The sequence below is a fragment of the Primulina eburnea genome, chromosome 2, assembly GCF_022965805.1.
Source record: "Primulina eburnea isolate SZY01 chromosome 2, ASM2296580v1, whole genome shotgun sequence".
Taxonomy (NCBI): Eukaryota; Viridiplantae; Streptophyta; class Magnoliopsida; order Lamiales; family Gesneriaceae; genus Primulina; species Primulina eburnea.
This window is the reverse complement of record NC_133102.1, coordinates 5,913,746-5,928,469: the sequence shown is the minus strand read 5'-3', so window position 1 is coordinate 5,928,469 and position 14,724 is coordinate 5,913,746. Positions and strand designations below refer to the sequence as shown.

The 14,724-nt window shown below is 32.7% G+C and overlaps 2 protein-coding genes across 2 annotated transcripts; both read left to right on the top strand.

Moving 5' to 3' along the window:
• Positions 1-127: 127 nt before the first annotated feature.
• On the top strand, positions 128-917 carry LOC140822763 (anther-specific protein LAT52-like). Its single transcript, XM_073183628.1, has 2 exons — positions 128-365; positions 460-917. Exons 1-2 carry the CDS (start codon positions 206-208, stop codon positions 786-788), a joined length of 489 nt encoding a protein of 162 aa, XP_073039729.1. The 5' UTR covers positions 128-205; the 3' UTR covers positions 789-917.
• A 2,095-nt stretch (positions 918-3,012) lies between these two features.
• LOC140822760 (ubiquitin-conjugating enzyme E2 36) lies at positions 3,013-7,530 on the top strand. The gene is made up of 8 exons (XM_073183626.1): positions 3,013-3,171; positions 3,310-3,337; positions 3,897-3,983; positions 4,811-4,869; positions 6,471-6,512; positions 6,596-6,669; positions 6,887-6,984; positions 7,245-7,530. The coding sequence occupies exons 1-8, from the start codon at positions 3,136-3,138 to the stop codon at positions 7,280-7,282; spliced, it is 462 nt and encodes a 153-aa protein (XP_073039727.1). The 5' UTR covers positions 3,013-3,135; the 3' UTR covers positions 7,283-7,530.
• The last annotated feature ends 7,194 nt before the right edge of the window (positions 7,531-14,724 follow it).

Here is a 14,724-nt window from a genome sequence, read left to right as displayed (position 1 = left end):
TCATTCCCCAACCAACGGAAAATAAGGAACCACTGTCTCTCCTCAATGGATGTCCTTAAACATAGCAGAGAGAAGATCGACCCTTCATGACTTTTCCTCCCATTTCATCCTCTATAAAATCCCATTCCAGCACCAAGTTTACAAATTGTACTACGCAAACAAAAAGAGAGGAGAGAAAAAAAGAAGAAAGAAGAATAAATAAATAATGGCAAAGGCTGTTGCTCTCATCTCTGCGTTCTGCATCATCGCCTTTGCCGCTGCCGCTGCCCACGCCCATTCCCAAGAAGTGTTCAACGTTGAAGGTGACGTCTACTGCGACCCATGCCGAGTCCAGTTTCAGACCAAGCTCAGCCAGAGACTCCCAGGTATACTTCAATACACACACACACATATATATATGCATAAATTTCGATCCATGATCCATCTCTTGCGTTAAACATGATGTTCACGAACTTGCAGGTGCTAAGGTGAGATTGGTGTGCACGGACACAATAACGAAAGCAGTGACATACAGCGTGGAGGGTGTAGCCAACGCCGACGGGCACTACAGCCTATCGGTGGCCGGGGATCACGAGAAAGAAATATGCGAGGTGCAGGCGGTTGCATCGCCGAGGAGCGACTGCGCTGAGATCATGAACGACATCTCATCATCAAGAATCTTATGCACCCGAAACAGCGGAATCCATACCGCCGTCCGCTTCGCCAACCCACTTGGATTCATGACCAAGGGTATCATTCCCCAATGCATCGAAGTCATCAAGGACTTGGAATTGTTCGTGGATGCTTAGATTGAATTCATAATTTCTTTATTTGGTCATTTTACTTGACAATTTACATGTACACTCCCATTTTGTGTTTGTTCTATTTCATCAATATTGTATTCTTACTATCAAGAAAATAAAACAACATTAGAAATATATCGTCACATTACAAATTAACTCACATCAATACTATTTTATTAAGGTGGAGACACTTAGAGTAATTAATTTTGGTGTCATAGTCTGTTTTAATAATTATATATATTAATAAAATGTTATAATTTTGATGCGGGTTATATGTAGTTAAGCGAATAGAGATATTGTTTTTTGGGGGTTTAAGTTATAGGTTCAATTCTAACTGAGATCATTTTTTTATTCTTTTATTTTTTAATTTATATATCAAAATTACAGTGTAGTCCCTCATTATTTCTTATAATTATATTTTGATCTTCATTTAAATATAAATCAAATGAATTATAAAAAATATTATACAAGCACGTAACGCGTGCAACGGTGCACCAGTATATATATAATTATCTCAGACCATTAAGAGAAATGCTATTTATAATTTTTTTTTGTTTGGTGTATACTGAATACTGAGGATTATATCCATTTCTGACCAAATAGCCAAAATTACCTTTATATTTTCCCTCCATGCCCCGTATGATTTCCCTTTCATGTATATTCCATTCAGGCTGAAAATACGAGAAACAGGTCAAATATTTTTTTTAAAAAATTATGTTTGATATGATTTTTGTGATGTGATAAATTAAATATTATCTAATTTATAACAAAAATACCTCTGCAATAGAAGAGGAAATAGAATGTTGGTTTCTTTTATGCACGAACAAAAAGACAATTGTGAAATAAAATGGTATATATAAAGTATGAGTTTTTAATAAAGGGGGACAAGCGTTTATTTTCTCATGTTTATTAGTTATTACAACCTAATAATTTGCATGAGTGATTCGTGGAGTTTGTTAAAAAAGTATCAAACCACCCAAAAAAAAAAAAAAAAAAAAAAAAAACCAACCCACAATTCCACATTATCACACGTATCAAACAAGGTTTGAAAGTGAGAAAATAAACTCACCAACCTTTTTTTTTGTATTAACAATCTTTCTTTTAAACCCCCATTTTTTTTTCCAAAAATACCCGTTGTCCTATCAAAACAGAAGGGAAAATAAAGCTTGGTAATATTTTAAATAAAGCAAAAATTTGTGTGAGACGGTCTCACGGGTCGTATTTGTGAGACGGATTTCTTATTTGGGTCACCCATAAAAAAATATTACTTTTTATGCTAAGAGTATTACTCTTTATTGTGAATATGGGTAGGGTTGACCCGTCTCATAGATTATGATCCGTGAGACGGTCTCACATGAGACCAACTCTTTAAATAAATGGTTGTTAGAAGGGTAATTATGGTATAAAATCGACATATTTTAAATTTAACTTATCCAAAAAATCATACCAAACATAATATATATTATTTTATCATCATATATTAATTTTCTTTTTCAATCATTTTATTTATCATATATTTATTAATCATTCAATGATCACGTCATTCGATATTGCTAAAAACCTCCTATGAAAAAATGATCACGGCATTGTTTTCAAATCTCGAGTACCTACATACCATATTTTTAAATTTTAAACATACACCCTCTGGATCGCACGTGTTTTCAGATGTATGTGTTCTAAAATTTTGAAAATACAGGGACTAAATTGAAATAGGGGGTTTTAAGAATTATCGTTATTTTACAGGGTATTGTATATGATGAGCCACCTAATCGATATCTATAATCATAATTACTATTATAATATTACTCATATTTTATTACATAAAAAATTTGATTAAAATTCAAATAAATGTTTTGAAAAAATAAATAATTGTATAACACAAATCTATTCTATTTTATCAAAATTGTGGACATGATAATAGCCACATAGGAAAGACACCAATTTTTTCTTTTAACTTTATCCTTATACGATACTAATGTTATATTTCTGTTTTATTTTAATTTTTTAAAAAATTTCAACATATATTTTTATTTTTAATTTTTTTACTTCGATAATTCAAATATCAATTTAGTTCCTCTATAATTTATCAAATTTTACTTTAATCTATCGATAATGATAAAAAAAGATTGTATGTAGACATGTTACGTGTGAAAATAAATAGTATTAAGAAACGTTCAAAAAAATTTAAAAAAAATTGTTTTTTTTTTAAATTTGAAAAAATGAAAGGAATCAAACTTAAAACCCCTGAGTTTGACAATTGATTTTAGAAAGAAACAGAGAGAAGCTGTTTTGTTAGCGTAAACTCTCCGAACCCGAACCGTCGAGGAAGGAAAAGCATAGCAAATTCAATCCTATGGCCAACAGCAATCTACCCCGAAGGATCATTAAGGTATGTTGATCTTCAGATATCAGTCTCGATCCCTCTATCAATTTTTACCGCTGACCATCGATGGGTCTCAATTGCTTGATTGTGATTCAATTGATTGGAATAATATTTGTTGATTATGCTTCCTTTATGATCTGATAGGAAACCCAGCGTCTGCTGAGCGAACCAGGTAAATCCTTAATTTCAACGCATGCATGCATTGAATCGAAGGTGTCAGTGTTGGCTTTTAGTTTCAAAATTCAGTGGTTGAGCTTAAACTGAAAGATGCCAAGAAACATATTTTTTTCTTTTTATGTTTATGTTTTCAATCGCATGTTCTACCTTCTGTGGAAACGTTTTATTTATATTTTATCCAGTTGCTTGGTGTCTCTTTGAATTTTCTTTCTCTGATTTGACAATCACATTAATGCTTTTATATCTGCACTTTCCTAGCTTCGTTTGCCGTTTAAATTTTTTTTTATTTTTTATCTATGTTTGATTCGGGTAGATTTATTTGTCTTTTGTGTTTGTCCAAATAATTGAATTTTTTTTTGTTCCCATTTGAAGTTTTTAATTTTAGATGCTAACAGAAATGTTACCACTAGATTTTGAGTGCAACCTAGTAATTTAGTCCCGACATTTTTTATTTTAGTTGTTGTTGGCTTGTAGGATGTGTGATATTTGTATTATTTTTTATTTCATGTGACAAATCCAAGGGATTTGAGTTGTTATTTGGTTATGTGTTGCAGCGCCAGGAATAAGTGCATCTCCATCAGAAGACAATATGCGGTATTTCAATGTAATGATTCTTGGTCCAACACAGTCTCCTTATGAAGGTAATATTGGAAGTGACATTTTATGTTATGTGAATTGACATACCTGCAGAATCATATGTTCATGTATGCTCCTTCTATGGTCTCAGTCTGGATGCTGCAGCGGGCCATTTTTATTTTTCATATTGTGTATAATTTGCTCTGGCCATGTTTGTTTCATTTCAAGTTTTGAATAATATAAAATGCACGTTTTATGTTTAACCATTTTTACTTCTTAATTCTTATTTACTTGCATTCATGATTTGGAAACATTAATCGCTGAAATGTTTGAAACAATAACATATTCAACGAAAACTAAATTTGATAGCGCTTTAGTCTTCCTGGCCTTCCTGTATTGTTTGGTTGGAACTTGGAAGGTAACGAAAACTAAATTTGATAGCGCTTTAATCTTCCTGGCCTTCCTCTATTGTTTGGTTGGAACTTGGAATGTAATTTATGTTCTTGATGTTACTGAGAATATTGACAGTTGGTAATCAAATCATTTGATTCTCGATTTTATGTGTTGCTTAGTGTTTGTCAAGTTATTTGAACATGCAATTATACTTTTTTGTTTTTTGTGTGTAATGGAAATTATATCGAGGTCATTCACTAAGATCTCATTGTAGAATTCCTAAATAGTTTAGTATTGATGTACATCTTTCTTAATTGCTGTTGATGGTGACGACTGACCAGAAATTACCAATTGTGGTTGACTGGAAACCATTTTCAATTGTTTGTTAAGTCTATGTTATTGAATCTTTGTACCAGAACTCTGAACTTTGAGATTTCCTTGCCAGCTAATGATTTTATCTGCTTTCTGTATTGTTTACTGTTTTATTTTCTCCATACAGGTGGTGTTTTTAAGCTGGAATTGTTTCTGCCAGAAGAATACCCAATGGCTGCTCCAAAGGTAATTTAAATGGCAGCATTTTGTGAGATGGTGATTAATTCATCATCTAATGCAGTTGTTGGAGATAATATATTGATGTTTTTTCTATCATTTAGTAGCATGAATCATTGTTTTTTCTCTATATCGAGTTTGCATATTTTAATTTATTTTCTGTCATGTAGTATCGCGGATCTGTTTTTCATGCATTTAAGTGCTACTTCTTATCTGGCAATTGCTTTCTCTATAATCTGGTATTGATTTTCATATTATCTAAACTCGGGAACTAAGTATGATGTTTGTTTTTGTTTTGATATTACCAACTATTCGTCCCTTCTAAGTCTGCTTTTGTTATTTCTTAAGTGACTGAGATTCTCCAAGTAGAACACTGTTTTGTGGTGTCTTTACCTGTTTGAGCTCTTTTATATTTTTTTTATGCACGTGAAATTTGTTTTGAACTGCATCCCCTCACATTGGGTGAGTTATGGTGCCTATTTTGTAACCATTTTATGGCCATCTCTTATCTCTTATTATTGAAGAACTTCAAGAATCGATTGCATTGGTGTGCTTAAGGGCACTGTCCAGATCAATTGAAATTGACAAACCAATTATGGTGTTGCCATCATGTATAGGAATGCTCTTCAAATAAACTTACTAGAATAAATAATGGCTAGAAAGCGCATTTTAGTGCAAAGATGGTTGCAATCAGGGGCGGACCCATAAAGGGTCCAGGGCACGGAGCCATGCCCCCACCCCCCCCCCCCCCTAAATTTTTATATAAAATCAGTATAATACCCTTACTATTTACTTAATAAAATAAAAGATCGTAAAAACCAAAGGTCAATTGTAAGTTACATTGGTTGTATATATCGAAAAAATATATATTTAACTACTTATCAAATGATTATATCATGAATTATTATGAATTGATGATATTGCCTTAACTTTTCTGCTCGTCGTTAGTTGATATAAATTTTTTACTTTTGTGGTTTTATATGAGTTGTGCCCCTCCTTAACAAAATTCCTGGGACGGCCCCTGGTTGCGATATGGTAGTAAGCAGATTGTACATGAACTTTCTCAGTCTGGTAGTTATTATTGTTTCCCCATGTTTTTTGTTGCAATTTTACCTTGGTTTCATGTTGTGTTGGGTCAATACCCTGTATGCATACTGAATTTTCCTGTTCATATCTAATCTTGATAAGCAAATATGCATAATTAAGAATCTCAAGCATTTTTCCATTAACTTTTCAAAACAACTGTCTTAAGTTCTTGTAGCTGTTTTTTTAATGAAGGAAAAAGAAATATGAGAAGCTATTTCTTTTTTCGAACCTTTGACTTCATTTTCACTTTAGCCAATGCTAACTAGCAAACTGCTCCTGCTCCTGTGTAAAAACTTATGCCTTGGTATATATTGAGAATCAATGGAGTATCTTCTATTCTGAAAGTTGACGATTATCTGAACTTTTGGGCTAACCATCAAGTCTTAGAAGGCAAAGGGACTGAATATCGTGAGGATTTGTTATGTTAGTGGAAACTTATTTTATTCTGAAGTTTAATGTGAGCCGAATTTCTATAGATGATGGTTTAATATTGTCTACTCTCTCATTCCCTCGTATTTCCACAGGTTCGCTTCCTTACAAAAATTTACCACCCAAACATCGACAAGGTTTGTCATCCAAGTTTTGATGTTTTGATGATCTCTAGTGGACCGAACTGTTACTGGATATTACCTTGTGAACTTTTGTGCAGCTTGGAAGGATTTGCCTGGATATTCTTAAAGACAAGTGGAGTCCAGCACTTCAGATTAGAACCGTACTTCTGAGGTATCGAAATCCATGATTTCACTTGTGTATTTGTGCCAAGAAAAAGCAAAATATATGGCATATGTTTTTAAACGACTCGGTTTAATTTTTACGTGGAACATTCAAATTATTTATGGCTAGACACGGCCTGCTTCTAACAACTTTGGATATCACTTTTATATTGCTTGTGCCAAAACAAACACAAGCGCGCTTATTTAAACTCCTTGCCTCTTATCAGCATTCAAGCACTTTTGAGCGCTCCAAATCCAGACGATCCACTTTCTGAAAACATTGCAAAGCATTGGAAAACAAATGAGGCAGAAGCCGTCGAAACAGGTTGGCATTTCATTATGATATCGAATATGCAATAATTGTCATGCATGCAAGATGCTGAATTTGGTGCTAGGAATACACTTTGCGATATTTACTGGCTTCTGCGGGATTCGTATATTGAGATGATATTTTCTAAATGTCTAATTATTAAAGTACGATTAATTAGATCTTACATCAAAGTAGCATGAAATTTAGCAGAAATTTTCAGTGTTGATAGACTGATCCATATTTAACAAAAAGTAGTTGTGTCTTCAATCCTGCAGCTAAAGAATGGACGCGGTTGTATGCAAGTGGTGCTTGACGTGCATGGAACTCCCATAAATAACCTAAAAATGTATGTTTCAATTGACTCTGAATGAATGTGGAAAAATTCGGAAGATGCCCAAAACAATTGGAAGTTGCCATCTCCAGAAACTGGCATCATTTGAACTTGTTATTATCTTCAAAAAATGCGATAAGATACTGTACTTTCTGTCAGTCAGTCTGCTTGTAGGCTTATAAATTATAATAGCCCTCTTTTAAAGCCATAATTTTATTTTTAATTTTTTCCGGTTCTGTGGTCTGTACCATGCAATTTGCGTTGTGAGGGAAATGTGGAATAAAAGATAATCAGGAAATAAAAAAGCAAAGAAATGTCACATATTTTAGGGAGACAAGGGATTTAATTTTTCATTAATAATAAAAATAAAGTACTTCATTCAAATTTATATCTGCTTTCTTAAAAAAAAGTTTGATTCGATACAGAAAGAGAATCGAGTTTGTGGAACAATTGAGAAAATGGAGTTACTCGTGATATTCTGTCATGAAAGTTGAAACTGAAATCATAATTTAAAACATGCAAAATATAAAAGTTACTAAAAATTACTATTTTTCAACCTTTTCATCCTGAATACAAGTATTTCCGGACAATCTATATCGTCTTATTTGTACCCGTATAAGCTGAGGATCTTTGGATTTCTCTTCCCCCAATCAACAGCGGATGTTATTTTCCATTAATGTAACACCGAACTGCCTAAACATCTGAATTCACTCTGGCCAACGCCACAAGTGTAGAATCCCATCACATTCATTTGGGTCTTGGAGGAGGCGGCGGTAGCCTAGGCGGAGGTGGCGGCGGTAACGGCGGGAGTGGAAACCTTGGAGGAATTTGGCGAGGGGGTGGTATTCTTGGAGGAGGTAAAGGTGGGGGCGGCCGAGTTCTCGGCAGCTGAGGAGTTTGTGCCGGTGGCTGTATCGTTACTGACGCCCGGTTTTCCCCGACTTTCTTGTGCTTTTTTCGTGGATAAACTTTTATAAGGCCGTTTGCTCCTTGCCACTGATATAAATAATAAAAACAACAATGGTGCAAATTTTATTTATTATTTTTTATGAATAAAGTTTGTCATTAAATATGTTACCCTATCTTGACTTTGGGGAAAATGAGGAAAACGGGAGTGATGGAAGTATTTATTAAGAAAAAAGGATTGAATGTAATTTTACTTTTTTATCCTTTATTTTAAATTTGTTTAAAAACTAATTTTGTGATTAGAATATTTAAATATTTTATTTTATTTTTTTATATAATATAATTTAATTTATAATTTAATTAAATAAAAATAATTTATAATCCCATCCTTTTTCCGCGACCCACTCTTTCTCATCTCAACCCAAGATTTTTTTTTTCCTCATCTGCTGTTGCTGCACACTCAAACCATCTTCCATCTTGCATCATTGTTCTGGTTTTTTGCTAAGAATTAACGATGAGTCTAAAAAATATTCATCTGCAAGAAATCCAACGAGAAAATCACGTATTAATAAGAAATTTATTTTGAAATTTGAATTTGTTTGAATTTGTTATCGAAGTTAGATTTGGGTCGAGCCCTGGGTCGAGCTCTTCGTGAAGAGGAAGAGCTCGTGCTGCTCTCGGGAAAGCTCTTCCCCAAGAGCACGACCCAAACCCAATTGGGTTGTGCTTGGGTCGTGCTGACCCAAGAAGAGCACGACCCAATAACTAGGCCAAATAATTTTTTTACTAAAAAAATCAGGTTAATTTTCTTAAAAAATTATTATTTCATTATTGTTTAATGTATATCAATGTATAATTTATGTTTGTTTTTTCATTGCAGCGGTGAATGTGAAGTTTACTGTTTAGCGACAGCAAGTTATACCATGTTTAGGGAAAATGCCTATCAATTGAACGATCAGAAGATTGAAGAATCTAGGCATTATTGTTGTTGTTGTATTTGTGATAAATTATGGTCGTTGGATTAAAACATTTATATGATAGTTGGATTAAAACATTTATATGATATTTTACATTGATTTTTAGTTAATTTATGTGAAATTTTTTACTACATTCAATCTAATAACGATCTCATACAAAAAATATATTTAGAGAATGATTCATGAATTGATCAATTATATAACATCATAAAAAATGAAAGCAAGTTGTGATTTGAATTGTATTAGGATTATTGTTTCTAATCACACAAATTGTAGCTCTTTGACTCGACCCACTCTACCCAATTTGGGTTGAGTGGATCGTGCCACACATATATATTGTGTGGCACTTGGGTTGAGTGGGTTGCGCCACACAACCCACACATATAGACGCAACCCACTCAACCCAAAATTGTGTTGAGTGGGTTGCATTTTGGGTTGAGTGGGTTGCGCCACACATATAGGCGCAACCCACTCAACCCAAAATTGTGTTGAGTGGGTGGCGCCACACAATATATGTGTGGTACGACCCACTCAACCCAAAATTGGGTTGAGTGGGTCGCGCCACACAATATACTCAATTTTTGGGTAGAGTAGTTTAATTTAAATCGAGTCTTACATGTTATGAGTTTTTTAGGTTCTATTATTATGAAATTTGTTAAAAATTTTATTGGAATTAAAAATTTGTTAAGAATTTTAGTCGAGCATAAATTCAACCCGATAAGAGATACATTCGTCTAATATTGTTATGAAATTTTAACCAACACACTTAAATTATAATATATAACTCATAATAAAATGTTTACACAAATAAATTTTTTATATATATTTACGTTCTAATCATATATAGAATGACTTATGTATTATGAAATGATCAAAATTCAAAATCTCTCTACCACTCGACCCAAACTCGACCCAAACCCTAAACCCTAAACCAAACCCCAAACACCACCACTCGACCCACTCGACCCAACAATTTACCACCCACTCGACCCAAACTTAAAATTTAAAGAACAATCTTGTCCACTCCACCCACTCACCATCCCCTCGACCCAAAATTAAAAATTCAACTCAAACACATTACATATTAGTAAAATCAAATCGATAGCCTTTAAATTCAAACAAATTACATTTAATTCAAATGATTTTTTACATCAGGAACACAAAAATAACTTAAACCTGAATCGATTATTTTGCTGGGAAGAATATATAAATGAAACATGAAATCGCCGATATCAATAAAAAAATATTTTTAAAAAAATAAAAATAAATAACTAATTAATTAATGAACTAATAAATGATCTCACTTAACTTAATAAATGAACTCACCTAACTAACAACAGTCAACTCCCTTTCTTTGATTTAAAGAAGTCAAAATCCCTTTTATTTAATTAAATTTAAAAAGAGTCATATATTTTTTATTGTCCCCTTGACTTTGTCTATTATTTTACAGTTTCAACTTTAAAGTATAATCCTATATCATCTAGGTGTAAATTTGAAAATTGAATCAATAATACAAATTTGGATTTAGTCATCAAGTGGAGAGTAGTTGTCTTGTGTCATTGTCTCTGTAATGCCCGAGAAATTATCACGGTTAATCAAGGATTATTGATTTATAATTTAACGTGATTACGAAAGGGTCAACTGAGACACGATTTAAGATAATGTGTGGCCATTAATTTTGAATTTCAGAGTATGTTGCCGAAGCAACACTGCACCCGTGCCCTTGCATGTACCGCACCCGCGGTACATGGATAGAAACTTGGTCAGTTTTATCGAAGCAGGACCGCACCCGCGGTGTGAACAAGACCGCACCCGCGGTGCAGGACCGCACCCGCGGTGCAAACAAGACCGCACCCGCGGTCGTGCAATTTCAGAATAGATAAGATTGCCGAAGCTTGAGCGCACCCGCGGTCTTACACCTACCGCACCCGCGGTGCGACGTGTTGTGCGAAAATGAGGACACCTCATGATATGCATGCACTGATATATATATAGCATGGAATCCCTTCGAAAAAAGCATTAGACAATCTGAAAAAGGGTCTGAAGAAGAAAGAAGAAAATCCTTACGCCTTTTGCGAGAAATCCGTCCGTCTGATTTTGAATCCGACTTCGGCATCGAGTTCCTATCGACGTAGGCTACAACTGGACGTAAGTTTTACTACGTTTTGACATGTTTTAGAATTATGGTATTGTCAGAATTGAATGGAACTTATATATGTTGTTCTTGACATAGTAAACAGCATAGAATCGAAGTCAGATTAAGAAACGGACGGAATATGAATTTGTTAGGATTTTCAGAATGAGATTGAATAAGAATTGATATCCAGATTGAGTGATTATCGATTATGAGATATTAGAATTGATATCTGACTGATATGATAGGGCTGAATATATTGAGATTACGTCGTTATGTTGTTGAAACAGAATTTGATTGAATTCTGTTTGTATCCAGTATTAATTGAGTGGTGTATTGATACGGTACTCTCGATATCATTATTGTCAGACTGAGTATTGACAGGCTTGGAGTTCAAGACTGCGACCGAGTCAGAGTATCAGAAAGAAATGTATAAATTAATGTTGAGTTGGGATTGCATGACTCGAGGAAGGTTTGACTCGAGTTTCCCTAAATCACATACTTAGTTTATTACATTGATTCTTATAATTGATGAGATTGATGATTGTAGTCTATTGATTTATAGCCACTGCATGTAATGACTGCTGATTTGCTAGTCATTGATTGAGTTGCTTAGATACTGACTGTATGTATTGATTACTGAGTCGTTGAGTCATAGGCTGATTCGCCTAGTCACCGGCTGATTCGTCAGGTTATTGACTGATTCGTCTTATTGTAGGCTGATTCGCCTAGTCACCGGCTGATTCGTCTGGTGATTGACTGATTCATCTAAACTTAAGCTGATTCGCTTAATTACAGGCTGAGTTGTCTGATTATTGGCTGATTCGCCTAATTACCGGCTGATTCGTCAGGTTATTGACTGAGTCGTCAATTCTGCGGCTGATTCGCCCAGACACTGGAGATATTAATTATATCGATGCCGTTTAGGAATTGATTCATTCCTATCGACTGAGATTCGATATAATTACCTATATCCAGACATCGGGATCCCTAGGTTAGAGTGGAGTCGAGTCTGAGACGACGCGTCGGTTGAGTTGAGTCTGATATGACATGTTGATTTACATTGTTTATGTCATTCATGATTATTGAATGTTTGATATGAATTTATGTTTCTGATTTGAGACATGTTATGAATAATTCTTATATGCTTTCGTATATGCTTTTATATAACTGCATGTTTACATTGTTTATACTGGGATATTTATATCTCACCGGAGTTATCCGGCTGTTGTCTTGTTTTGTATGTGTGCATGACAACAGGTGGGGCTGGATCAGGGTCAAGAAGAGGATGAGAGAAGATTAAATAGCGTGGTGATCTGGGCTTCGGAGCAACATAGGATTCAGCACTGATATGTAGTTGAACCTAGTTGGATTCTTGTAGATAACGCATGATTTGTATGTTCATGTTTAATATGTAATTTGAGTAAATTACATTACGTTTCCGCTTTGTATTTGAAAAAAAAAAATTAGACCCTGTTTTATACTTGATTAATTAGTCCCAAACATGATTAAGAACTTGATTAGCGTTCGGATCCCCACAGTCTCACTATCTATATCCATGTATTGGGCAGGTCAGATTTGAGTAAAATTTCATATTTTTTGTCATCATTTATGATATTTATGCTCATCATTTTGATCGAGTATTCAATTTCATCAACATCATCACACAAAGATTGAATATATATACTTACCTAAATATCAAATTATCATATATAATTGTATTTTCTTAAATTTTAGAGTAAACTATGAATATTTACTGAACTGCTGAGAAAACAATAAAGAAAAAAATTAAATATAAATATTAGCAAATTAGATATTATAAAAGAAATAACAAAATATGAAAAACATTATTATCCTACAAAAATAACATTAATTTTGTAGTAATAATTTTATTTATTACATCTAACTAATATAATTCAAAAAAACGATATTAGAATTAATATCATATCCGAAAACTCATATATATATATATATATATATATATATATATATATATATATATATATATATATATATATATATATATTTTTTTGGGTATTCGGGTTGAATATGTGTATAATTCTTTAAGACTCGTCTTTATCCTTATACTCGATTATTCATTTACTTAATCGGGTAAAATATCTCTTTAATACCATCTTCCATCTGAGTTGGGTATCATATTCATAGTCAGGTTCGGAGAAAATTTTCATATCTAATGTCGAGTTGAAAATCTATTTTACAAATTTGAATCATGATAAAATTTTACAAAAGTTTTTTAAAAAAAAATTAATTGATGGCAAAATACGAACAAAGGAAGTTTTTCTTTCAATCACTTAAAAATATATTATTGTACTTTTAAGCTCTTAAAATCATATAACATTTCAGTTCTGCCCAAACTTTTTAAAGAAAATAACTAGACGCAAATTATTTTAGATTCATGTATCAACTTTTTATTATTATTTTACATTGATAATTCCTCACATATATACTTGTATAAATTTGACTACAATCACATTCGCATGAGAGAAATCCATATATTATGTTAAAATCTTCTATGATAAATATTTTTGAGTGTCTGTGAAGCCTACTATTTTTATTCTTCGTAATTTCCCATCTAAAAATGCATGCTGCTAAATCTTATAATTTATTTAAATGAATTCTTTTACATAGTTTCCTATAAAACAATAACAAAAATTAAATTAAATATTTGAAATATATTATGTGATCAATAAAATATCATAAAATATTTCAAGTATACAAGCAGAAATTTTAAAATTATTATTTGCAAAATAAAATACGAGATTATCCAACAAAATTATACATCAGTCAACGACTCATTTCTACTTCAAATTTGTATATGCTTGTGACAAAGCGCAATTACCAAAGTAAGGTTTTTTTTATTATACTCTTGTTCTTTAATTCTCCAACATAAATTTAATAAGCCTAATAATTTCATGAACGATAACATTTAGTGTTTGCAAAAGATTATACTTTTCTACGAATAATTAAATTTGTAAATCATGAAAAAAAATAGGAAAAATAAGAAGCCTGTGGTGTTGAAAGCAAAAGTAAAAAAGTTGAAAAATCAGAAATTGAGTAACGTTTGTTTGATAGATAAGTAACTCCTATTCTAACTTTTTAACATGATAACTTTCTTTAGAAACATCCCATTAACTTTGGTTTCAGTTAAATTAGTAAAAGCAGAATATGATTTATATGACACACAAAACTAATTTTCCAAATAAAAAACCAAGAATCAATTTTTTAAGTGATTAACATTCCTTGATGCTGTGGATGAAGATATATAAAATAGAGTGAATCTCATGTGAGATCGTCTCACGGATCTTAATATGTGAGACGGGTCAACCATACCGATATTCACAATAAAAAGTAGTACTCTTAGTATAAAAAGTAATACTTTTTCATAG